At 39.8% G+C, this 25,044-nt stretch overlaps 3 protein-coding genes across 4 annotated transcripts; all 3 read right to left on the reverse strand.

Moving 5' to 3' along the window:
• Window positions 1-6,447: 6,447 nt before the first annotated feature.
• LOC137124338 (sialoadhesin-like) lies at window positions 6,448-12,348 on the reverse strand. 2 transcript variants are annotated; one of them, XM_067499203.1, is made up of 6 exons: window positions 11,213-12,348; window positions 10,585-10,818; window positions 8,525-8,863; window positions 7,953-8,234; window positions 7,655-7,806; window positions 6,448-7,543 (listed from the first exon to the last, which is right to left on the reverse strand). In XM_067499203.1, the coding sequence occupies exons 1-5, from the start codon at window positions 11,286-11,288 to the stop codon at window positions 7,727-7,729; spliced, it is 1,011 nt and encodes a 336-aa protein (XP_067355304.1). In that variant the 5' UTR covers window positions 11,289-12,348; the 3' UTR covers window positions 6,448-7,543; window positions 7,655-7,726. The 2 variants fall into 2 exon arrangements, with proteins under 2 accessions (XP_067355304.1, XP_067355303.1); XM_067499202.1 differs by having other exon boundaries at window positions 6,449-7,543; window positions 7,892-8,234.
• Window positions 12,349-12,470: 122 nt separating this feature from the next.
• LOC137124337 (uncharacterized) lies at window positions 12,471-16,140 on the reverse strand. The gene is made up of 9 exons (XM_067499201.1): window positions 15,734-16,140; window positions 15,178-15,471; window positions 14,870-15,103; window positions 14,674-14,778; window positions 14,363-14,575; window positions 13,823-14,158; window positions 13,142-13,496; window positions 13,003-13,054; window positions 12,471-12,847 (listed from the first exon to the last, which is right to left on the reverse strand). The coding sequence occupies exons 1-9, from the start codon at window positions 15,786-15,788 to the stop codon at window positions 12,719-12,721; spliced, it is 1,773 nt and encodes a 590-aa protein (XP_067355302.1). The 5' UTR covers window positions 15,789-16,140; the 3' UTR covers window positions 12,471-12,718.
• Window positions 16,141-16,841: 701 nt separating this feature from the next.
• LOC137124171 (contactin-1-like) lies at window positions 16,842-24,318 on the reverse strand. The gene is made up of 10 exons (XM_067498889.1): window positions 24,243-24,318; window positions 20,513-20,580; window positions 19,988-20,281; window positions 19,668-19,901; window positions 19,477-19,569; window positions 19,167-19,385; window positions 18,684-19,019; window positions 17,644-17,983; window positions 17,489-17,546; window positions 16,842-17,358 (listed from the first exon to the last, which is right to left on the reverse strand). Exons 2-10 carry the CDS (start codon window positions 20,565-20,567, stop codon window positions 17,173-17,175), a joined length of 1,815 nt encoding a protein of 604 aa, XP_067354990.1. The 5' UTR covers window positions 20,568-20,580; window positions 24,243-24,318; the 3' UTR covers window positions 16,842-17,172.
• Between the last annotated feature and the right edge of the window lie 726 nt (window positions 24,319-25,044).

Consider the following 25,044-nt stretch of genomic DNA (forward strand, 5'->3'; position numbering starts at 1 on the left):
CTTCCTGCATCCTGACTGTCGACTGGGTCAAGAACCACGCGTTTGTTTCGGCTCTCAGGCAGAGGTTGATTCTTAAAGGACCAAATGTAGCTTGTGTTACCAGAGAGGGGACAGCTGGTGCTGCAGGTCAGTGTGACTCTCTGTCCCGCTTTCACGACAGCAGAAGGAGTAAACCTCACTCTCAGACCTAAAAGAAGGTTACGTAGACCAGTACATGAAAAAAGAAATCAAAAACCGGGTCAACAAGTTGGTAAATCTAAGAGATTTCAGAGATTAACCTTAGTAGAAATCTAGCTTTCTCCTTTATTCTGCGCACCTGAATCAGCATTAAATACCTGAAATGTGCTGCTCTAAGACCAAAAACCAACCGTATAATCATGAGTGGTGACAAGTGCACTGATATAATACTGTGGTTTCCCTGAGTTACCTGTGACAACCAACGTTACTCCAGGCAAACTGGACGACTCCCAACCATTAAGATCTTTTTGGAGGCTGAATATGAGCTCTCCTGAGTCTTGCCTCTTCAAGTTATGGATTCTCAGGATGTGCTGATTCTTAATGTTGTCATGATAGTCCACACGTCCTGGAACCTTTGGCAGCATTTCAGCTTTCTCCCCAACTCTCCTCTTAATAAACCAACCGTTTGAATAAAGCTTCTCATCGTAGGAATATGAGTAGTCACTTGAAATGTCAACCTCGGAACCTTCCAGAGCACAGATTCTCCTGGTTTGATAATTCACTGTTGAGCAGTTTTTATCCTCAGTACCTGAAATATAGAAACCGCTTCTTAAGAGAAAATTACTTCTTAAGATAAAACCATTTATGACAGAATTAACATTGACCACTGTTAAACTTACAAAAGCATCGTTCTTGTTACTCTGACCTAAAGTTTCACATGCGTGAACTCCTTTTCCATTGTTTAAACAACATTTTTAACTCGTGAAATTGTCTGTGTTCTAAAATACAGACTCTTTATGCAAGTATTAATTAACTGACTTATTTGACATGCTGTCACTTTACGATGATATATATTGGCCACAAGTTCAATCATCACAATTTAAATTTTTGGCTTTATACCCAGGATAAGACATGGATTCCTTTTCCATTTGTCGTACTGGCACATAAAACAATAAAGTCATCAACAATTTAACGTTTTATTGAATTTGATACATAAACCGCTAATATAAGATAAATCTTTTTTTGTGTCACAGTGGGACAGCAGCAGCAGAAATGTGCTAATGTGCTGCAAGAATTTTTGTACGGAATGAAAAACAAAAAGTCAATTTAAACTTTTTTTTTTTTTTTTTTTTTTTTTTTTTTTACACTTTGGTCCTGTTGCATTAAACTGTGTTTCTGTAATGTTAACCACACTTATTATGATGTGTTGTTATTCAGAGCATCGTATTTATCATTGTGTTTCTGTGTTGTCATTATTATACCATTCCACCAATTGAAACAAACTGAACTGTATGTTATTGGTTTATGCTTACAGACTTCAGGAGACAGCAGATGCTCGAGGCCTTTTACAGCACAGGAGAAGCTGCCATTAGAAGATCCAGAAACTGAAAACTGTTGTTTCTCTGAATTAGTTTGCAGACGTCTGTCCTGGTACCAGCTGAAGTTGGTCTGATGGTCAGTCATAGGACAGCTGGTGTTGCAGGTCAGTGTAACAGGTGAAGTACTTTGAACGAGTAATTCTGTTGAAAGATTATATACAATTTGGATTTTTGTTATAATCAAGTAGTGGGAACCATAGGGGTTTGAGGGTGGGAGGTTTGAAATGGTTGAGGAATCTTTACCTCTAGGATATGTGATGGAGCAGGGTTCATTCTCTGATTTTTGGTGATAAGAACACATTTTCCCTTTAGCGTAGGTCACAGTGAAGCAGGTCGGTGTGATGGAATCTGGGCAAAAATAAATGACATTTAACATTTTAAATGTCCCGACAAAAGTGTTGTTTAGCAGCACACACTGGCATAAACTAATATTCTCAATATATTTGTGTAACCAGAATAAATTAATGTGAAATGTATCCAGCCTAAATGTTTGTTTATCTTTTTTTACATACTGATCACATTCGAGCTCTCCAGAGACTCTGTTAATATAATTTTTAAAACAAACATTGAAACCTGGTAAATGCGATCATTGATGCAAAAATCAAGGTCAAGGAGAAAACCATCAATGCAAAGTGCTATCAGAAGAACTTTTTCCGTTTCATGAGACACAGAAAGGAACCTTTATTTTTTTTTGAGTTGAGGTAAGCAGGAGCAGTTTCTGCTGCTTCTGCTCACTGCGGGTGTCTTTAATATTTAATGAAGAAATGAACCGATCTAAAAAGTAAAAACATATACTTGGATAATCTTTGCGTTGCTTTTGAATAATCTCTCGGTAAACAAAAAAAAAAGAAGACGTTGTATATTACAATGATGGTTATGTAACAGTGCGATAAAAATCACCCCTCACCCACTGAGACGTCAGGGGCTCTGAGATCCTCGTGGCCTTTGATAGCACAGGAGTATGTGACTCCTTCCTCACTGCTGACCAGCTCTTGGTACCAGGGGCATGAGTCCTCATACTCAAACCTTCCGTTCTTATACCAGATGTAGGATTCTGTCAGAGCACAGCTGGTGCTACACAACAGTGTTACTGACTCATCCTCTGTGTTGGGAATCACCTTCACCTGCAGGTCTTTGAAAATGGCATAAATAATGAATTTTTCACATACTTTAAGAATCATTTTACTAAATAATATTAATTGAAAACTAATATACCTGAAATACTCAAACGAATTCCGTTTTGCTTGCAGAGATCTGGTTTGTCTGTGCAGCAGTAAACGTTTGCGTCAGTCTCTCTCAGATCATTGATTGTTAGAGTGGTTTGACCTTCCTCAGAAAAGTTGCACACTACACGATGTCCGTTTGCAGAGAGCTCTTCCTGAACAACCACATGTGATCCATTCTTGTTTAAAATGTACCATTTAGTGGCTGAATTGGGATTTGAGCAGGTCAGGTCCACTGATGAACCTTCGAATGCACAAATCGTCTTTATCTGTCCACGGACCCCTTGAACAGAAGTTTGTATTAGTAAATATCTGGTTCATACGAAAAAAAGCTGTTAAAAAATTGGTAAATGTGGATTTTTCACTTTGAATGAAGTAATAAATCGCAACCCTGCTGCCTTACAGTACATGTTTCAAGCCACTGTCAGGTGCAGCCTTTTTCTACGGTAATTGCATGTTCCTCTTGTTGACAGACTGGCAGGTTTTTCAGCGCGGACCACGTCTTTTGCCCGGTGACAACTGGTGTAGGCTCCATTACCCGTGTCACCCTTACCGGGATAAGCAGTTTGCATAATGGAGTGAAGCAAGAATCGATAAACAATTGTTCCTACCTGAACTGAACAAGATGAAGCCCATAAACACAACTTCAGCAATTGACATGGTTTTTGGAGTCCTCAGTACTTCAGACAGCTGTTTAAAAGTATTGGTATTGGCCTTAGAGTTGCAGTTCCTTGTGAGTGGTCAGCAGCTTTTATGAATGTGTGATATCACAACATCATTTCCTTTAGTCATTCGTAACTAAACCACAAGGGACACATTTAAGTTGTGTAATCAGTTAATAGAGTGGCCCACCAACCCTAGGGTCAAAGTTCGTGCCCCTTTCTCCCCAACCACATGTCAAAGTGTCCCTGGGCAAGACACTGAACCCCCCCCCCCAACAGCCCATCCTCATACCCAGCAAAGTATCAAGAACACCTGAGGCAATGTACATAGTCTTTCTCTGGACTAGTGACAACATAGATTGCACCTTATTACATTTATGCTACTGCACCTTATCTGATTAGCTTCTCTGTGGGGAGGAGGGGGAGCACCATACAGGGGTCATGTCAAGAAGAGAGCAGCAGACTTAACATACGGATCCCTTATTGTCATACCTGCATGTGTATCCAGACTACACCCTCCATCAGACACTAAACAGACATCTGCGACTGTGGCGCAGGTAGGTGGAGCGGTCGTCCACCAATCTCACAGTTGTTGGTTCGATGCCCTTAAAGTGTCCTTGAGCAAGACACCGAACCCCAACTTAGTTGCTCCCGGTGACTGTTGGCCAGCTGCACAGCAGCTCCCCCATCAGTGTGTGAGTGCAAATGGCTGAATGAGAAGCAGTGTAATGCGCTTTAATTCAATTCAATTCAACTTTCAATTCAACTTTATTTATATAGCGCCAATTCACAACAAAGTCATCTCAGGGCACTTTACAGAATAAAGTCAAGATTATAAAGATATATAAAGAGAACCCAACAAATCCCCCTGGAGCAAGCCATAGGCAACAGTGGAGAGGAAAAACTCCCTTTAACGGAAGAAACCTCCAGCAGAACCAGGCTCAGGGTGGACGGCCATCTGCCTCGACCGGTTGGGGTGAGTGGAAAGGGGAGAGAGAAAAGAACAGAGCAACAAAAAGCAATAACAAAACATCGGGCAGATTGGTAGGACCAGTAGCTGCACGCTGGAAGACACACAGCTTCAAAGCCGGGGGACACCTGCAGAAAGGGACAGAGAGAGGGGGACAGAGGAGGACAAAGACAACTACGGGAGAGAACACACAGAGTTAATGACATACAGTGGTGAGAATTGCGGGGTGAGAGGAGAGGAGAGATGGTCAAGAGGAGGAAAGGAGCTCAGTGCATTGGGGGGTGGGTCCCCCAGCAGTCTAAGCCTATGGCAGCATAACTATAACTAACTATATGCTTTATTAAAGAGGAAGGTTTTAAGCTTAGACTTAAAAGTAGAGAGGGTGTCTGCTTCCCGAATCTGAACTGGGAGCTGGTTCCACAAGAGAGGAGCTTGATAGCTAAAGGCTCTACCTCCCATTCTACTTTTGGAAATTCTGGGAACCACAAGTAGGCCTGCATTCTGAGAGCGAAGTGGTCTACTGGGATGATATGGTGCTATGAGGTCTTCTATATATGATGGAGCCTGACCATTCAGAGCTTTATATGTAAGAAGCAGGGTTTTAAATTCTATTCTAAATTTAATGGGAAGCCAATGGAGAGAAGCTAGTGAAGGTGAAATATGATCTCTTGCTAGTTCCAGTCAGCACTCTTGCTGCAGCATTTTGGATTAATTGCAGTCTCTTTAGTGAGTTACTGGGGCATCCTGAAAGTAGGGAATTACAGTAGTCCAACCTAGAAGTAACAAATGCATGGACCAGTTTTTCGGCATCACTTTGAGACAGTATGCTCCTAATTTTGGCAATGTTCCGTAGGTGGAAGAAGGCTGTTCTAGAGATTTGTTTTATATGTGACTTAAAGGACAGATCCTGATCAAAAATAACTCCAAGGTTCCTTGCAGTAGTACTGGAGGCCAGACTTATGCCATCTAGGGTAACAATATGGTTGGACATCATATCTCTGATATTTTTGGGCCCAAATACTATGACTTCAGTTTTGTCTGAGTTTAAAAGTAAAAAAGTGTGGGACATCCAGGCCTTGATGTCTTGTAGGCATGCTTGAAGCTTTATTAACTGATTATTTTCATCTGGTTCCATAGATAAATATAGCTGGGTATCATCAGCATAACAGTGGAAATTTATGGAGTGTTTTCTAATAATGTTGCCTAAAGGAGACATATATAAAGTAAAAAGTATTGGTCCTAACACAGAGCCTTGTGGAACTCCATAGCTAACCTTTGTGTGCATGGAGGATTCATCATTAACATGAACAAATTGAAATCTATCAGACAGATAGGATTTAAACCAACCTAGTGCAGTTCCTGTAATTCCAATTTCATGTTCCAGTCTCTGTAATAAAATGTTATGATCAATGGTATCAAATGCGGCACTAAGATCTAACAGAACAAGTATAGAGATGAGTCCATTATCTGAGGCCATGAGAAGATCGTTGGTGACTTTTACCAGTGCTGTTTCTGTACTATGATGAACTCTAAATCCTGACTGAAACTCTTCATACAAATTATTCCTATGAAGGTGATCACATAATTGTTTTGCGACTACTTTTTCAATTATTTTAGAAATAAAGGGGAGAAGTGCCAATAGGTAGAAAAGCGCTATATAAGTGCAGAACATTTGTCCTGCAGATGGCTTCATCATTGCAGCCAAAGATCTGTGTTTCAGAGCTCACTTGACCTCTGTTCTCAGTTAATCGTGTGTTGCAGATAATGTGAGATGCTTATTCAACACAATATGCTGCTTCTTTAATTTCAATTTCAATTAAAAATGTGTAATAACAATGAAGTGACAATGTAAAGGACATGCAGTCCTACAGAGGTACATGAAATTGTTATTTTTTTAAATGCAATAATTATTATGCTTTTCCAGAATGTTTTGGGTCTTTGTGCAACATGAACGAGGCACAAACTTGAAAGTATCTAGAGAAAGAGCAGAGAGATGTGAAGCTTATGGACGTTGATATAAACTTAAACACCAGACCAAGCTGAAAATGTAAAATCTATATTTTATTAAACTGACAAAAAAAGTTTTTTTTACAGTTTCAGCATCAAATAAACTAAAGTAACAGATGATCATAAAAGTTTGGGTGAGTTCACTTGACAAAGTCTCCTCATGTTGGCTGCAGTGCACTATGGTCAGACAAAGACACTGATCAGGTGACTTGAGATGAAGGTTCAGTTCAGAGAGTCTGTTCAGTTTTTCGTTCAGATTCGTCTGCCAGTAATAGAACTGTCCCATTCAACAGTGTCTGCGAAAAGGAATGTGAGGCCCGTTCACCTTTTAAATCACGATCGTCTGTTTGGTTCACCCTGTTCACACTGCTCACACTGACACTGTATACGGTCTCCCTGTGTTCATGGACCGTGAGCCATTTGTTCATTCGGAAGAGACTCATATTTTGGACTCTGATTCACCTTTATGTTGTCTGAGGTTTGGTTTTCAGTTTGACACCTTGTTAAGTGTTTGTCCCTGTTAGTCTGTTCCTGTTTAGAGTTTAGGTTTAGTCATTGGTTTGTCCCCGTTTGTTTGATTCCGTTTAGTATTGAAGTTTGGTCCTAGTTTTATTCCTGTTTTGTTAAGTTTAGTTTTGGCATTGAGGTTAGGTGATCTGCTTATCGGCTCTAGTTTAGTTAATCTTTTACCCCTGACAAAACCCACCGCCCCCCCAATCCCTGACGAGGTCTGGTAATTTGTTTGTCAGTCTCATTTTTAGCACTCGGTTAGTCAGTGCAAGTTTAATTAGTCAAATTCTCTTGAGTAACAGGAACTGAAGCAATCAGAAGAAAATATTATCTGAACAGGTTGCGGTTAAAACAAACTTGCACCAAGACAGATGCTGCAGACAACACGCTGTAGACCTTTTAATACGCTACATGTCCTAAGAAGCATCCGTCCTTCATGAGAGGATCTCACATAATACTTTAGAAAAAAACCTTTGGTTATATAGCAGATACGGGGTCGATGATGCAGTACAGATCGTCTGTGTGGTGCTCAGAGAAAAGGAGACTGTTATAGTGATGTTCTCCCTGCTCGGTCGGTTGAGCTGAGACATTCTCATACATGGCAGCACAGTTTATCTGAGGAGACAGGACATATGCAGTATTACTTATACTTACATTATATTTCATCAAAGTGCTTGACAATTACAAATATAACTTAAATGTTTCGGAAGGTTTTATGTTGCATACAGTTGAATATCCAGATATTTGGTGTCTTGAAGTATTTCTTATTTAGTGTTTGTTGTAGGGATCATAATCCTTTCAATCCTGTTTTCTACTGGAACGGCTCCGTGTTTTCTGACGCTTCAATCTCTGGAGATTGACTGGAAGCCCTCTTTTTTCTGAATCATGAAATAAATGAATAAACGAACAAGTGGTTTGAAATCGGGATTTGAATATCTGCAAAACAACCATAGTGTTACTCACCTAATCCAACAGACAACAGAGAGAAATATTAAAACCAGGAAAGCAGCAGCAACTCCTGCACCTGCTGATGATGCTTGTTCCTTAGTGACGCTGAGGACGATGAGAGTCTTTTCTCTAGAGCTGGTGTCTTTCTTGCCATTTCTGACAGCCCAGGAGTATCTTCCTGCATGCTGAGTACCGGCTGGGTCTAGAACCAGGTGTTTGTTTTGGCTCTGTGGCAGAAGTCGACCGTTCAAGTACCACATGTATGTTGTGTTACCAGAAAGAGGACAGCTGGTACTGCAGGTCACCGTCTCACACTCTCCCTCCATCACCACTGCAGGACTGAACTTAACCCTCAGACCTAAAGAGAGACATACTGGTCAGTAAATGTTTTGAGAAGACATCCAAAGTGTCTCAAACCTGGATATTAAGTCCATTTTAAAATAGCTTTAAGCAAACGTCACCTTTGATGTTTAAGAGACTTTTTTTGGGAACTTGAACTGGCTTTAAAATTTTGTTCTATCGCCCACGCTCACACTGTGTATACAAGTACACGCAGTATTAGAGACCCTTCTTAACCTGCTGCTGAACTACTGTGCAGTCTATGAACTTAAGGATGTTGCTTTAAAGATGAAAAGGTGTCAAATTTACCTGTGGCAACCAAAGTGACTCCCGCAAAATCAGACTGTTTCCATTTTCCATCAAATCTTTGGACTTTGAATGTGTATAATGCTGAGTCATTCTTCTGCAGGTGCTTGATTTCCAGGATGTGGCGTCCCATGTTGTCATAACACTTCACACGACCTGCAGCGTTCATCATTACTTCGGTTTCCCCCTCACCCCTTCTTCGTATTTTATACCAGTATTTAGACGTGGGCTGCTGGTTGTGGGGATGAGAGTATATAGTGGAAATGTTCACTGAGGAACCCTGCAGAGCACAGATTCTCCTGTTTTCATAATTCACACTCCAACAGTAGTTATCCCCAGTACCTGGAAAAACACACAACTATTAGGGTAAAAATTATTGGCTTGAATACCATAGTTATTTAACTGAATGTTGCTTTAAATTTACGGTTTGTAAATATATTTATTTAGATTGTCTTAGATCTTCTTTTTTTTTAAATTTAGTTTGGAAAATGAACAAGAGTGATACTGAAGTTTGCTTTTCTGATTTCCATTTGTCTAAATTCTGTATTGGGGATTTCTACATTTCTCTGATGTGAACATACATGAACACACGATGTATTTAAGGCGATTTAAAAAAATTAATTGAATTTGGGCTCTAAAGTGTAAAATAAGTTTCTTTTTTTTTTAGCCGCCATATTTCAGCTTCTAGTCTTAGTTCCAGTTTTAAAATCGGATTCATTTAAATTCTTGATTTCACTTGCTCAGAGTCTACACGGACATCTAGTGGCCACAAGTTGTCAACACAGTTTAGCTATTGTTTGTCAGCGAAAATAGAAAAACACAATTAATTAAATTTTTCTAGATTTTGTGAGGGTTTTGAATAAATGGATTAACAAAACTTTTATCAAGGCTACTGCATTAATATGTACATACTGTATGTCCTCTACCCTTTATTGCTTTTAGTTTATTAATAAGAGAATATATACTTTTTTAAAACCTTTAGGTTTAAAAATATATCCTGCAGTGCATGGCATTAGAAACTGGCATGGCAGTAAAGAAAATAACAGACTAAACACTGTCTAATATTAACACAGCCACATAACAGTTTACCATTTCAAGTTTAAACCCACTATTAACTAGGCTTGTTGGTTCATACTCTCAGACTTCAGGAGACAGTAGATGCTCAAAGTGTTTTATAGCACAGGAGAAGCTTTCAGTGAGGGATCCAGAAACTGAAACCTGTTGTTTCATTGTGTTTCTGTACCATTGTCTATTCTGGTACCATCCATAAGCAGTTTGAGGGTCGGTCAGGGGACAGCTGCTGGTACAGGTCAGTGTACCTGGTGAAGTACTTTGAACATGTACGTCTGTTAAAAGATGACAAATAACTGTATTTTTTTTTTAATTTGGGTTATACAGAATATGAGTTAAACAAAAATAAAAACATTTTAATTAAAAAATAACAATGGGAAAATGTGAACACAAGGTTTGTAAAGGTTTGTTGAAATGTAACCTCTCGGATGTGTGATGGAGCAGGGCTGCTGATAAAAACACACCGTCCCTTTAGTGTAGGTCACACTAAAGCAGGTCGGCGTGACAGAATCTGGACCAAAAAAAAAAAAAAAGAAGATTCCAGAATTTACTAACCTGGATTAACACATAAAACGTGTGAAAACACTGATAATCATGGTGATGATTGGTAATGAATTTAGTCTGTATCCCTGAGCTGTATGCTTTAACTCTTTAAAAACCACTTGGAGCAGCCTCATATCTTTTGTGTTTTCTCTGCTACAAAGTGGTTCTGGCAGAAGCTGTTTTGTAAACCAAAGGCACTGAGAGAACATGGGTTCTTGATGGCAAAAGAAGAAATCAATACATTTTTAAAATCAGAATAAATTAATAATGTAGTCTTTGCACAACACACTATGACATGTTTCAAATTTAAGAAGCTCAATATATTTACACATTTAGAAAAAACACTGACTCACTAAACTTCAGGCTCATTTTTTTTTAACTATGTTTTGAAACTGGAGCAACATTTTATATTTTACAATGCAGACTGTGAAAAAAAGACTGTCACTCACCCACTGAGACGTCAGGGGCTCTGAGATCCTTGTGGCCTTTGATAGCACAGGAGTATGTGACTCCTTCCTCACTGTAGACCAGCTCTTGGTACCAGGGAGACCAGTCCTCATAGAGAAACTCTCTGTTCTTGTACCAGATGTAGGCTGCAGGTGTTTCAGTCAGAGCACAGCTGGTGCTGCACATCAGTGTTACTGTCTGACCCTCTTTGGTGGGAATCACGTTCACCTGCAGGTCTGGGTAATTCAACATAAAATTAAAACTTCATATACAGTGGCGAAGACCAGACAAACAATCTGAGATACTTTCATAGAAGTTTTTAGTTCAGAAACACAAGAACAACACAGATTAAGTTGTCAATCAAAGTCAAGCAGTTTTTGTTCTGGACACTTGATTTCAGGTGAGCGGTGAGAGCACGTCCATGTACTTGAACAAGAGCTGACATCTTTTACGCAGGTGTCCACGTAGTCGCAAATGTGCCTAAATATTGTGCAAAATATCTCCTAACATCATTTCTACATACATGTGAAAATGTCAGATATTTAAAGCGGACGCAAATATTTGAACTCCTCTCTATATTCATCTTTTTTTTTTTTTTTTTTTACTTGCCAACATTGACAGCCATCGCACCTGAAACGCTGAGCTGAACTTTGCCAGCAGACTTCCGGGCTGTGAGGGTTCTTGCTGCAGCAGTAAGACTTTGCATCGGTCTCTCTCAGATCATTGATTTTTAGGGTGGGTTGAACGTCAGACGCGTTGTATGTCACACGATGACCATCGATAGAGAGCTCGTACTGAAGAACCTCGGAGCCGGTTCTGTTTACAGTGTACCATTTGGTGCCCTTCGCTTTGGCTGAGCAGGGCAGCTCCACTGATGAACCTTTTAATGCACAAAGTGTGTTTGCTTGCCCATGAACCCCTGGAACAGATGCGCATATTAGTAAAAATGTAGACACATTGAAACGTTCTTGTAAGTTCTCAGTTAATATTGATTTTATAAGAAGGGATAAACAATCATTCATACCTGAGATGTGGAGGAGGAAACCAGCGAACACGCACGCAGCTTCTACCAGTAACAAGGTTGTTGTGGTCCTTAAGCTTCTAATCAGAACATTATTTTTATACCAGGTTTCGTACTGACCTTATTACAACATGAAATCTAATTGGGGGGGAAAAAATCCAGACTGTAACCCTGTGGTTACAACCACCATCATGCTTCAACCATCCAGGTACCTCAGATGACTTGATACATGTGAGTGCGGTTTGCAGTTTGCATGAAACAGTGATATCTGAACTTCACATCCTTTTCTGCTAAGTTAAAAAAAAAAAAAAAATGCAAAGTGTACGTGTCTCTATCTCTTCATCATGTGTTGCCAGAGTGGGAGCTACAGGAAGTGAAGCAATCACAAGAAAGTGTTATCGGACAAATCTTGTTTTCTTGTACACGAACTTTTATCGGTAAACAACTAGACACATCGACAGTGTGGCTTTCAAAAAAAAAGTTTCTAATTATGTTTCTAAATAATTTTTAAGACATTATTTTCGTTTAACAAATGGATAACAGCCATTCACACCTGAAAGAAACCTGTAAACCCATTCCCCCCTCTGCCAGTAGCCTAATTACCATAGTCTATTAGTCTAATGTTGAAATTATTCATAACAGTGTAATCAAAATGCATTCATCTAAGGTTTCTGTTTGAAATGTCTGCTTTGCGTAATGTGGTTTTATTGATTTAACACATACTATAAATGGTAGTGGTGTTATCTGTCGTCGGATTTAAGCCACCTGAGGTAAAGCGAGTGTGTGAGCATGACAAAATGGGGACGCTGACAGTCATGGAGATAAGACAGGAGCAGAAATTGAAATAATGGCACAGTTATGACAGGATATGTATAATAATGTGTACATCACATGCACAGCACCGTGTATTTTTGACAGCAACAACAGGTTCACAAAACGTTTTACAGCTACAGATGCAACATAATCATAAATGACAAACAATAAGGAAGTTCTGGAATGAGCTCAATGGCGTTTTGTTTTTGTGTCATTTGTCTTGTAACTTAACTTTACCCCGAAGTTTTTGTGCCTAACCCTGAGAAGATATTCGCAAAAATTCCTTGACATGAAACCTCGGTTTACTTAGAAAACCCCGGCACGATGGTGGAGTAGAGTTCCTCCGTGCGGTTTCGAGAGAAGGAAAGTCTGACGTAGTGTTGGTCGTCCTGCTGTGTTGGCCGATGTGGGATGTTTTCATCAGTGTTGAGCTGAGGAGACGAGGAATATATATTTTAATGCTTGTATTGACTTCAAAAATGTGTGGGAACAGGTGAAGAAGAGGAAGAAGACAGACTCTAGAAATAAATCATGATAGCAACCTAGCAAACACTTGTGAGAATTTGGAAATACTGAAATACTGCACCGTGTTTTGTGATGTCTCGGGCCTCGCAGGCTGACCGGGAGTCCTCTTTTTCCTGCCATGCCAAATGAAGGAATGTCATTGAGGAGATGATTTCAAGACAGTTCCTGTTTGCTTTGAAACAAGCCACAGGGAAACTCACCTGACGCACCAGCAGACAGTCAGAGATATGATAACCAGGAGAGCAGCACCGGCCCCTGAAGCAGCTACTGCTGCTGTTATAGGCGACGAGGTCGCGCTTAGGAAACGCAGAGTCGTCGTCTTGGAGCTGCGGATTTGTTTGCCCGTCCCGACAGAGCAGGAGTATGTTCCTACATGCTCACTGCTGACTGGGTCTAGAACCAGGTGCTTGTTTTGGCTCCCTGGCAGGGTCAGAGGTTGATCATTGAAGTGCCAAATGTAGTTCATGTTAGCAGAGAGAGGACAGCTGGTGCTGCAGGTCAGTGTGACTCTGTGGCCGTCTGTCACCACGGCAGGACGCTGTGTCACTCTAGGGCCTGAAAAAGGGTTATGTCGGTCAGTAAATGTTGCAAACTGTCAGTGATTCTTTGTTGGGAGACAGACTTTGAGATCAGTAATTTACATTTACTTCTGGTCAATCAATTGATGTCAGCTAATGAAAATGTTTCACAAACCCAGTCGTTTTCAATCTGATGGTAACCTACATGTTAATGTGACTACATGGCTTTCAGCCTGTATAGCGATGACCCGTGCGGTCATTCACACGTGAAGCTGATGCGTTCAGTTGGCGTCAGATCAAGGGAAAGCGGCACATGCGTGACAGGGCTTTAACATTACAAAGTTACTGATTCTTCTGAAATACCTGTGACGACCAAAGTTACCCCAGGCAGATGAGGCCGTTTGCATTTGTTATCTTCCTGGAATCTTAATGCATATTCTCCTGAGTCCCTCTCCGTCAGGTTAGTGATCGCCAGAATGGAGTGGCGAGTGTTGTATTGAGACCACATGCGCGCATCATCCCCAGTCAGCTTTTCTTCTCCGGCCTCACCCCTTCGCTTCTTTTTATACCAAAATTTGGACTCTGGGTTTTGACTCTTCGGATGTGTGTGGTCACTTGAAATGATCACCGATGAACCTTCCAAAGCACAGATTCTCCTGTTGACATAATTCACACTCCTGCAGTTTTTACCTTTAGTACCTGAAATAGAGAAAACACCAGCATATGTAGTAGTTTATTTGACTGGATTAAAATTTGCATTAAAATAGCATTTTTGAAACCTTTTTTTTTTTTTTTGAGAGTTACATTTATTGTTAATTAGCATTAAACAGTTGTGGACAAATAATCAAGTCTGTGTTTACATGTATTTAATAAGTCACAGGCTTTGAGTGGGTTCATACTCACATATGTTCTCAGAATGCAGGTGCTCGAGGCCTTTTACAGCACACGAGAAGCTGTTGTTTGAAGGGATTGAATAAAGCAAAACTTCACTATCAAAATATGCACATCTGTTCTTGTACCATGTGAAGTCAGCTGGAGGCTCCATCATCGGACAACTGCTGCTGCATGTCAGTCTGACGTGGTCCCGCGGAGCAGGCATTGTTCCAACGTGAACCTCTTTTGGGTGATATTACATAGATTTTCCATCAGTCACTGTGACGCATAATTATATTTATTAATACATTTGCTATACAGCATGTTTATGGGAGCTTCACCTCTAGGATATGTGATGGAGCAGGGCTCATTCTCTGATTTCTGCTGATAAGAACACATTCTCCCTTTAGCGTAGGTCACAGTGAAGCAGGTTGATGAGACAAAATCTGAGCAAAGAGAACGTGTATAAGAGTTACGATATGTTATGCTATGATTTTGATTAAGGTTTTTTTTAGCACGATCAACACTGTAACTCACCCACTGAGACGTCAGGGGCTCTGAGATCCTCGTAGCCTTTGATAGCACAGGAGTATGTGACTCCTTCCTCACTGCTGACCAGCTCTTGGTACCAGGGAGACCAGTCCTCATAGAGAAACTCTCTGTTCTTGTACCAGAAGTAGGCTGCAGGTATTTCAGTCAGAGCACAGCTGGTGCTGCACGTCAGTGTTACTGTCTGACCCTCTGTGGTGGGAATCACCTTCACCTGCAGGTCTTTGAAAATTGCATGAAATGTGAAAACCTCATGTACTTGGGGATCTATCTATCTATCTACGCACACACTCTACCTGAAACACTGAGCTGAATTCCATTTGGTCCGCAGACGTTTGAGTTGTCCGTGTAGCAGTACATGCTTTCGTCAGTCTCTCTCAGATCATGGATTGTTAGAGAGAATTGACCTTCTTCAGATATGGTGGACATTATACGAAAACCATCCACAGAGATCATCCTTAGAATAACCTGATCTCCTTCCTTGTCTTCAGTGTACCAGTTATTTCTAGAAGTGTGATGTGAACCTGACAAGGGCAGCTCCACTGTTGACCCTTTGAGGGCGCAAATACTCCTTCTTTCTCCATCAACCTCTTGGAAAAAGAAAACTGTGATTAGTAAATATCTTGGCAGATTTTAACCATTTGATAAGCTCATCGGAACACGTAGTAATCTTGAGTTAAACTAAATCAAAAAATGTGTTTTGTTACATTTTAGTCCGATTTTTAGCAGCTTTTACAAATGACCTGATTCACTACAGTCAACATTATGAAAGGTTTAAATTAAGTAGTTGGTTTTAGAAGAGTTAAACAGTTACATTAGTTTTGTTTTACATGAAAAAACAATCAACTATACCTGAAATGTACAGTATGAAACCCACAAAGAAACATCCAGCTTCTTCCAGTAACATGGCTGTTGGAGTCCTTCAGTTTCTAATCAGAAAGTTGATTGTATTTTTTCTGGCCTTATTGTGGCATCAAAATATATATATATGTATATATAAAAAAATAATCCTCAGTGGCTAAAATCAAAAGCACACATCCACAGAGTACTTGAGAGGACTGTTGGTAGCTTGCATGTGTAATTTCACTTCCTTCCACATTATTGCTGTTAAATGTGTGAAAAGGACATTTCATCATCTAAGGAACATTGTGTGTTGTCAGAACGAGAGATGCAGGATGTAAAGCAATCAAAGTGTCACCTGTTTGCATTCTAAAAAGTAATTCAGGGGACCTGTTACCACCATCGAACTCCTAATTTACCGGTTGATATATGCTTTTTAAATTGAAAACATAGTCTCATTAGTTGTGTCAAAATAATAATGTTGGTTATTATAGCGACTTATTTTTATGTGTCACTCAAATTTCCACTGTCAACCGTGTAAAATAAAATTTAGGTTGTGATAGTATAATGATATAGATTTTATTCTACCTTGAGTGCAGGATTTTAAGGCCCCCTTCTTTATTCACTTAAGGCAAAACAAGTAGAGAGTTTGTGTCACAGGACCCGCTTTACATGGCACGGAGATATAAAAGAAAATTTCTAGGTGAAAATAATTTGCCAGAAAGTGACGTCGATAAACAAATGCGATAGACGCTGCTGTTTGCATTCAGTCATGTAAACTGACCATTTCTGCCTCGTGTCAGTGGGTGAGGGTAATGCAGGGAAATGCGCTAAGCTCGAGTTTTGTCTTCTATGGAAAAGCTAATAGGAAAAACTACTTGATACAAAACAACTTAATATTTATGAGTAGTCAACTTAACATTTGTTTATAAAGCCAATAATCGAGTGGATGGTAAATAGCAATGCATTTATTTCTAGCGGAAATGCTAATTCCCTTTGTGCAAAGTAGTTTGTTGTATCCACTTAATTTCATTAGACATTGTCATAGTTCAAAAAGACTGCTGCATTTTTTTATTTTTATTAATTTTTATTATTTTATTATATTATTTTTTTTAGAGTTTAGATTGGTGTATATATTGGTTATGGTTGAAAACAAAGAAAAAAACTGCACACGGAAAAACTGTCTTTTTTTTCATCAGTAATTTATTTTCATTGTCTCGTGTTTTTTTTTACTGGCTCTTCTGTCTATGTGATGGCTTATGTAAAATGAACTACTGTGATATCTAGTGAAAGACAGATTAAACATATGAAGGTTCTCTTAACAAGCTAACTAGGACCTGACCTACAGTATCTGCTAAAGCTGCAGTTAATGTCCACACTCTCAAGTCATTAACATTTAGTGAGTTACTACCTATACTAATACTTTGCACGGGATGACAATGGATTTTCACTCAGAGCTTGTTTTTTTGTCTAAAGTTGACTGCAGCGTAAAGGACCTGGTCCTGTTCCCCGGGCTGACGTGGCTGGTTGCTGGAATAAAGAGGATCTGTGTGGTTCTTGAAGGAGACGGTGCTGTAGAGAAGCTCATCTTCTGCTTGTTGAGCCGCGATGGCTTTGTTTGCACGACCAGTTTTTAGCTGGAAAAAAGATTAATTTAAATAAAATGGCTTTAAGCGCAGATGAAATAATAGAAAATCGTTCCAACTGAAGAGAAAAAGATATTGATGCTTTTATAAAGCAGCAGCATTTTCTCTTCGTAATCTTTACCTCATCCCTGTTGTCGCATCGTTCGGGTGTTGGAGGTTGACTGGAAGACGCCTGTTTTCTAGTTAGGGGAAATAAACAAATATGTAAGAAAATATGTGATTTCGTATCAGAAATTCAACGTCTAAACTTTGAAACAAAACAAGACGGATGCTCACCGGCTCCAAAGGAAGACAGTGAGGGGTATTATAACCAGGAGAACCGCTACAAGTCCTGCAGCTGCTGCTAATGTCCAAACTCCTGCTTTGCTTTGAACAGTGAGAACCTCTTCAGACGAGGTAACATTTTTGGTTTGGACGGCACAGGTGTATCTTCCTGCATGTTGACTGCTGACTGGGTCCAAAACCAGATGCTTGCTTTGGTTGGGAAGCAGAGGCCGAGCGTTCAGGTACCAAATGTATGAGGTGTTGGGAGGCAGAGGACAGCTGGTACTGCAGGTCAGTTTGACTCTCTGACCTTCTGCCACCACCGAGGACGGACTGAACGTCACTTTCAGCCCTTAAATATAATTAGATTGTTTTTTTAAAAACACCTTATCAGGATGTGGCTGTTTTTTTTGTCTTTGTTTTCTCACATTTTAGCATTTAACATAAAGAAATTTTACTTCTTCACTACAACTACCACTTAAAATCGTTTGCTTAGTACTTTTACTTGAGTAGATTTTATATTTTACCTAAAGTACAAAAGTAAAAGTACTTCACTAAGAAAACATTATCATAAACACAATTTTAAACAATAGTGTTTATGATACTTATGACAATGTAATGTATTACATCTACAGTAATTCATAAATAATAATAGGATTCAAAGGTCACTGTCGGTAAAGGTGGAGCTGATTTTAATGTGCTGACAGGTAGTTTACTCACAATGATACATCAGCATTTATAAGTTCATAGTATTTTTTATTTTTAGAAAAGTCTTAACATTGTGGCTGATTGATGTATAATTTCTAAAATATTCCCTTAGTTCCTCATCATTTACTTCCTTTTACCCATATCTTCACATCATCACTGCTGATGATGAACTGAAGCTGTAACAACCACATGGTCTACGATCCAGCAAACTTGAAGAACCACACGATTCAGTTTAAAAAAAAAAACTCCTCAATTGCCATTAAAACATTTAAGCGCATTGCAGTGCTCGTAGTTCATTCTATGGAAATTAATATTATGTCAATGATTATGAAGTAAAGATTTACCTGTGACAGCCAATGTTACTCCAGGTAGGTCAGACCATTCGAATCTTTCCTTAGCTTTCAGTCTGAATGTGTATTGTGCCGAGTCCTCCTCCTTCAGATTATCGAGTGTCAGGATGTGCTGATCTTTGTTACTGTGACACTGCACACGCACTCCATCCTCAACCACCTTTTCAGCTAAGTCCTCATCACTAGTTTTGATTTTATACCAAAACTTAAACTTGGGTTCGTCGTCACGTGGATGCGAGGCTTCACACGAAATGTTCACTGAAGACCCTTTCAAAGCACAGAGTCTCCTGCTGACATAATTCACACTCCAACAGTTGTTCGCCTCAGCACCTGAAACATTGCAAACAACATCCGTTTATATATTTTGTGAATTAAACATCAATGTACTTTGTCTAATAATGACTAATAATGTATGGGACACAATCCTATTCACGCATGCATGTGTAAAATACTGCACACAACTTGGTTTGTACTCACAGGCTTCAGCAGAATGTAGATGCTCGAGTCCTTTAACAGCACATGAATAGCTGTCCATTGAGCTCATTTGAGTAGACAAAGAATCTAGACCCCTGAAATATCTACATCTGTTCCTGTACCACATGTACGTAGTTTGGAGGGCAGGCGGACTACAGCTGGTGGTACAAGTCAGTTTGATAACCAAATGGGAGTCAGACGGTGTCCTTTGAAGGAGAACCTCTTTTGGGAGATCATCAGTGTCACATGTTAAGTAATTTGTCCTAGTTTCATTAAGAAAGACAAGGTGAGTGGTGGTTTGTAGAAACTTCACCTTTAGGATATGTGACGGAGCAGGACTCATTCTGATGAGAACACATCCTCCCTTTAGCGTAGGTCACATTCACACAGTTTGGTTTGACAGAATCTGGACAAAGTGTAAGTGGTTCAATGATTCAGTTTAGCCTATAACATTACAAAAAATTCACTTAAGGGTTTTTTAACATGCTCAACATTGTAACTCACCCACTGAGACGTCAGGTGCTCTGAGATCCTCGTAGCCTTTGATAGCACAGGAGTATGTGACTCCTTCCTCACTGCCGACCAGCTCTTGGTACCAGGGAGACCAGTCCTCATAGAGAAACTCTCTGTTCTTGTACCAGATGTAGGCTGCAGGTGTTTCAGTCAGAGCACAGCTGGTGCTGCACATCAGTGTTACCGTCTGACCATCTGTGGTGGGAATCACCTTCACCTGCAGGTCTGAGATTGAAGTGTACTGTATGATGTAAGGATTCACTGACTAATGTTTGTGCAGTAATACTGAAAGCAGTAGTACAGTACAGTACCTGCAACATGGAGCTCAGTTCTATGAAGCTGGCAGAGTAAGGGTGTATTACTCTCTCTGCAGCAGTAAGACTTTGAATCACTCTCCCTCAGATTACTGATTGTTAGAGTAGGTTGACCTTCTGCAGACATGTTGTACACTACACGCCCTTCATCCGCTGTGAGCTCGTGCTGAACATATTTGTAGCCGTCCCAGTTCACAGTGTACCATTTGTTAGTGGTGTGTTCAGCTGAGCAGAGCAGCTCCACCGATGAACCTTCTAAAATACACATCCTGTTTGATCGTCCCTGAACCCCTTTAACAGAAAGGTTTACTTATTATTTTAAAGGATGTATTAATTATGTATTTTTACCTTCTCTACCAATAACTGAATGATGACAGTATATTTTTCATAAAGCAATAATCCATTGTGCATATAAAATCCCCTTTTATCTTTTTCTTAGAGTTTTATTACCTTCCGAAGTTTAATTAAAAGCTGTTCTAGGTAATCACTGAAATATAAGTGAGCAAAACTTATTATACGTACCTGAAATGTACAAGATGAAAACTAGAAAGACATATTCAGCTTCTGTGAGCAGCATGGCTGTTCAGCTTCTAAATGCAAAACACAGTAACAATAAATACAGTTTACTGGCTAATCTCCACAGCGGTTTCCTTTTGCGGGGTAAAGGCTGAGCAGAACAGAAACGCTGCTTGATGTTCTGATCTGATGAACCAGACTTCCTTCCTCTTAATAATGGGCTATTGAATTGAAAAAAGGTAGCAAAACCTTTTACACAAATAACCACTTGCATTTCTCTACGTTTTAATTAGAGCTGCCAGATATTTCTGTGCATGACGTATCTTTTGTATGATCTATTTGCATCTTGCAGCTGAGATGCTGATTTCAGTCAAAGACAAGGTGGCCGAGCATAAACGACTGTAACCAATTGATGTAGAGCTTTACAGTCTTTTTACATTCGTTTACATTTGGTGTAAACCTAAAATCTGTATCATATAATTGTTGTAATATATAATTTGTTGTCTTTTTTTACTTCTCACTTTGCTGCAGTGTTAGGTAGGTGTATGTCAGGACCCCACCTCCTAATTCTGCTGTTTTTTATTTTGAGTCTGTCCTCCAGATGGCAGTAAGCTTTCATCGCAGCACACACTCAACGGGAAACTGTGTGATCAGTGGAACAAATTCTGCAGGTTATTTTTAGAACATATAATATCCACTGTATGTTGATTGTGATCTGGTTCACAGGAAATATGTTTTACGGGCCGACATCTCTCAGCCACTGGCTTCTCTGTTTATCACAAATGCAGCTAATGCTGTGAGAAAATACTTGGTACTCGTAACAGGTGCAGTGTGTGTGTGTGTGTGTGTGTGTGTGTGTGTGTGTGTGTGCATGTCTGCTGTGGCAAATAGTTAACAGTCCCCTGAAGTTGGTGCATAGATCTTTGCAGCGTCCAGCCATAACACAGTGAAGAAACAGGAAGCCTCTGCAAGTGAGGCAAGGCCATTGTGTGTGTGTGTGTGTGTGTGTGTCTCTGATAAGTCTGTTAAGAGCTGCGACAAGAACAAAACTAGACCTTGGTTCAGTTTTATCACAATAATTTAAAATGTTAAAAATAATTGAAATGACCTACACTGGCACCCAGTACAGTGAATTACAGTAATACATGTAACGAAGCATCTCCAGCAGCAAATGCTCTTGTGTTAAACGCTGTGCTTAGTCCTGTCTGATTCAGCGGTGCACTGGCAGCAAGAGTTGATTACTCTCATTCTGCCCTGCAAGGAAACTGTTCTTTATGTAGATAGAAACTTTATTTCCAGCTAAGAAAACTTAGCTGGACAAAAACTTTGAGTGAAGGAAATTTAAAATGCCCTGTGCAAGTCAGTATTTAGGTTGCACCGTGTTAATATCCCCGTTATAACCTTTAAAGCATCATGTATTTATTTATTGATCTTTTACCGGTGGATTTACTTAAGCTTTAGATAGATATAATTGAATTAAAATCATAAATAAATATTACAGTTCAACCAAAACTGTGTGGGGCCCCGGTTTTATGGGCCAAAACACCACTTCCGTGATGAAGATGTTATATTTCTACTCTAGAAGATTCCGACTTTTAGCACACAATCACACAATTTTACTGTAATATTTTGGAGACTGTGTGGTTTTTCTCACATCAAGGTGCAGCGATTTCATCTGATTTCATCTTTTACAAACGGAGCAGATTATTTTTACGGTGCTTGCTGTTTGTTGTAAGGTGATTAAAGGCATGTTTGAGTGTCCAATCATCTTTCAGCACAACCTGTTTCTCTCCCTCACTGCACTGCAGGTTCGACAGACTCTGGGGGAGGTGAACTCTGTTTTCCTGTAGAAAGGCTTTTTTCAATTACCTTAATCTGATCCAGCCTTAACCTAAGCAGATTCCTCTGATTTCCAACTGACTACTTTAGAGTCTTGGGTTCTAACATTGACTATAATAGACTCACATTTCTGTGAGTCTGCACCTCTTAAAAAAATCTCATCAAAATAAGAGTTTGCAGCCCTGATACAAACCTCTTTGGTGTCTGTCAGTCTTTTGGTTTCCTCATTGCTTTTTGAAAGGACTCAGTGGCTATATAACTAACTGGTAACAAAATGTATTAGAAAGACAAAGAAAAGCCAAGAAAAACACACAGCTGGAGTTTTGTCCCTATTATAACTTTTCAGTAAAGCCTGTAATAGGTGATGGTCAGTTTGGGATGCTAGGAACTAAATGTGATAAAATGTCAGCGAACAGTTCCTTTTTTTAAACATCCTGCAGTAATTAATATTAGATATGATTGATTATTTCGACTGTCTGGGGAGTATTTCTGGATAAATAGCAAATATAGAACACATAATCTCAGTTTTTGCTCTTGTTTGGTCTCTGCCAAGTTCTGTATTTAGAGTGATGCATGTGGAAAATCTCTGTAGATTAAATTATCGATTAAAAACTCCACTTACTCATGTCAGTGGCACAAATTTAATCTTTTAAACCAAATGCATAGCCAAGTCAAAATGATTGTGTCATCAAAACTTCAAAACGAGTCACCACGTTCACATTTTTCACAACTCAAACATAACTTTATCATAAAGTGTTTATATCATTTAAGTGTATAATCAAGCTTTTAAAAGGAGGCAACTCTCCAAGCAGCTCTCGGTACCACAGCCACACAGAACCATAAGATTAACCAGTAATCTCTCTAACTTTCCCCGCGGCAGCTCATCCTACACCCACTCATGTTCAGCCCCACCAGCTCAGGCGTGTTGAGGACTTGCCTCTTCTTCTCCTCTGCGACATGGATAATAATATGAAAAGGAGAGCAGAGCCAGTCTACTTTCATGTCTCAACACAAGAGAGACGTTCTGTCTTCTGGCCATCACCTGCTGGCGAGTTGGCAGTCACAACGCTGTATAATTACCACATAAACACACACAAGTATGCTTGGGTTTGCCAAAAATACCCTCAAACAAATATTGTGTGTGGGACTGCATTCCAGTGTAAACTTTGGCTTTGATCTTGGTGTTTTTTTTTTTTTTTTAAATACCTGTGAGCTTTATTAAAAAGCTCTTAGTGGCAGCCATAGTGGATTAAAAGTTTTGAGTGATTGTGAGCACAAATACTTTAATGTGTTGGCTCTAACCCCCGACCGGCCGTTTAAATCCTCTGTCTCGGTTGTCATTTAATATTGCACGTAATTAACATAATTTTGGAGTTTATGTTTTTGGTCCAGTCTGTGTTGTAAAGGCACTCAGTTGCACGCTTGGCTAGGAACTTATAGTGGACATTTACACGCAGCTAACACTGAGTGTCTTACTTAAGGACACACCTGGTGAGTGTGCTGGGATTTGATCCAGGAAGGCTATGTCATATACTCATAGAATCTGGGGTTACGACGCGTAACCAACAATCCTCGTCCCACCTGGATGTTCTCCACATTGATCCGCCAGACCTCCATATAAATGCTTCGAACTAAATATTACAAATACCTGTGATCACAAGTAGAAGTGAGTTGTGTTTGGCCTCATGTGCATTTAAAATGGTGCCTAAACCAAAGGTCAACAACAATAAAGAAAGTCGAACGCAAGGTTGAACTTAGAAAAGCGCTATATAAGTGCAGACCATTTATCTATATTGAACAAAAACACTTCTATTAACTAAACACATTAAATATATAAATATACATAAATACCTGTTGTGTTAGCATCAAAATGTCTTCTGCCATAAAAAATACTTACAGATTTATGCAAAGTCTGGATCTAGAAAGGATCATATGGCACCAGCTTTTTGTACGTCTGCCCATCATGTGCCAGAAAGCCCATAATCTGTACGTAAACAGAACAAAAGCAATATTCACAGATTAATACCCTAATTATCATGGTTAAATTGTATAGAAAAGCAAATAATAACTATTTATATTGGGTTTTATCTTCCCAGCAACACACTCACACAGGAAACAGCCTCACTCGGCTCCTTGCAATCACACAAAGCGTCTGTGTCTGCATCCTAATTTGGAGTTAATATGATGCTTCCTCCTTCATCTGGAAGCTAGTGTGGCCTTCAGAGTGATGCCATGATGTCACCTCACTGTGAGTGTGTGTATCACATGTGAACACACACACACACAGAGGGCAAACACTACCTCAACTACTCCCCTCCGTTACCCCTCTTTAGACAGCGTAGCATTGTTTCCGAGCCAAAATGACCACATCAGCAGCCCTCCAAATACACCCCACATCCTTCGCTCTCAACCCAGTGACAATGGGGGGGGGGGGAGAAATCCCTCTTTTGGAAGAGGAGAGAAGGGGATTTCTTCTCTTCCCAGTTCCCAGCGTGGTAATAACTGGCGTGAGAGCTTTACTAATTGGCATCTTAATCTTTTGAAAAAGGAGGGAAAAGACAGCAGCAGAGAGGCTGGGAGAGGTTTAAAATGAGAATGATATGCACGGTATAATCCTGCTGTGCACTGTGAGTGAATGTGGGTGTGAGTGTAGCAGTGTACGGTCAGTTCAGCATGTGTTTGTGAGTGTGTGTGTGTGG

The sequence above is a fragment of the Channa argus genome, chromosome 3 (assembly GCF_033026475.1).
Source record: "Channa argus isolate prfri chromosome 3, Channa argus male v1.0, whole genome shotgun sequence".
In the NCBI taxonomy this organism is placed as follows: domain Eukaryota; kingdom Metazoa; phylum Chordata; class Actinopteri; order Anabantiformes; family Channidae; genus Channa; species Channa argus.

Coding starts and splice junctions, on each gene's coding strand:
- LOC137124338 (XM_067499202.1), bottom strand. CDS start 11,288: ATGCAAAGTCTTACTGCTGCAGCAAGAACCCTCACAGCCCGGAAGTCT. Junction 10,819..11,212: donor AGTTCAGCTCAGCGTTTCAG/GTGCGATGGCTG, acceptor TGAATTACCCAG/ACCTGCAGGTGAACGTGATT. Junction 8,864..10,584: donor AGCCCCTGACGTCTCAGTGG/GTGAGTGACAGT, acceptor GTGTTTTTCCAG/GTACTGGGGATAACTACTGT.
- LOC137124337 (XM_067499201.1), bottom strand. CDS start 15,788: ATGTTACTGGAAGAAGCTGGATGTTTCTTTGTGGGTTTCATACTGTAC. Junction 15,104..15,177: donor AATTCAGCTCAGTGTTTCAG/GTAGAGTGTGTG, acceptor CAATTTTCAAAG/ACCTGCAGGTGAAGGTGATT. Junction 14,159..14,362: donor CCTGCATTCTGAGAACATAT/GTGAGTATGAAC, acceptor TCTCTATTTCAG/GTACTAAAGGTAAAAACTGC.
- LOC137124171 (XM_067498889.1), bottom strand. CDS start 20,567: ATGCTGCTCACAGAAGCTGAATATGTCTTTCTAGTTTTCATCTTGTAC. Junction 17,984..18,683: donor AGTAACATTGGCTGTCACAG/GTAAATCTTTAC, acceptor ATTATATTTAAG/GGCTGAAAGTGACGTTCAGT. Junction 17,359..17,488: donor GATGCGACAACAGGGATGAG/GTAAAGATTACG, acceptor TCTTTTTTCCAG/CTAAAAACTGGTCGTGCAAA.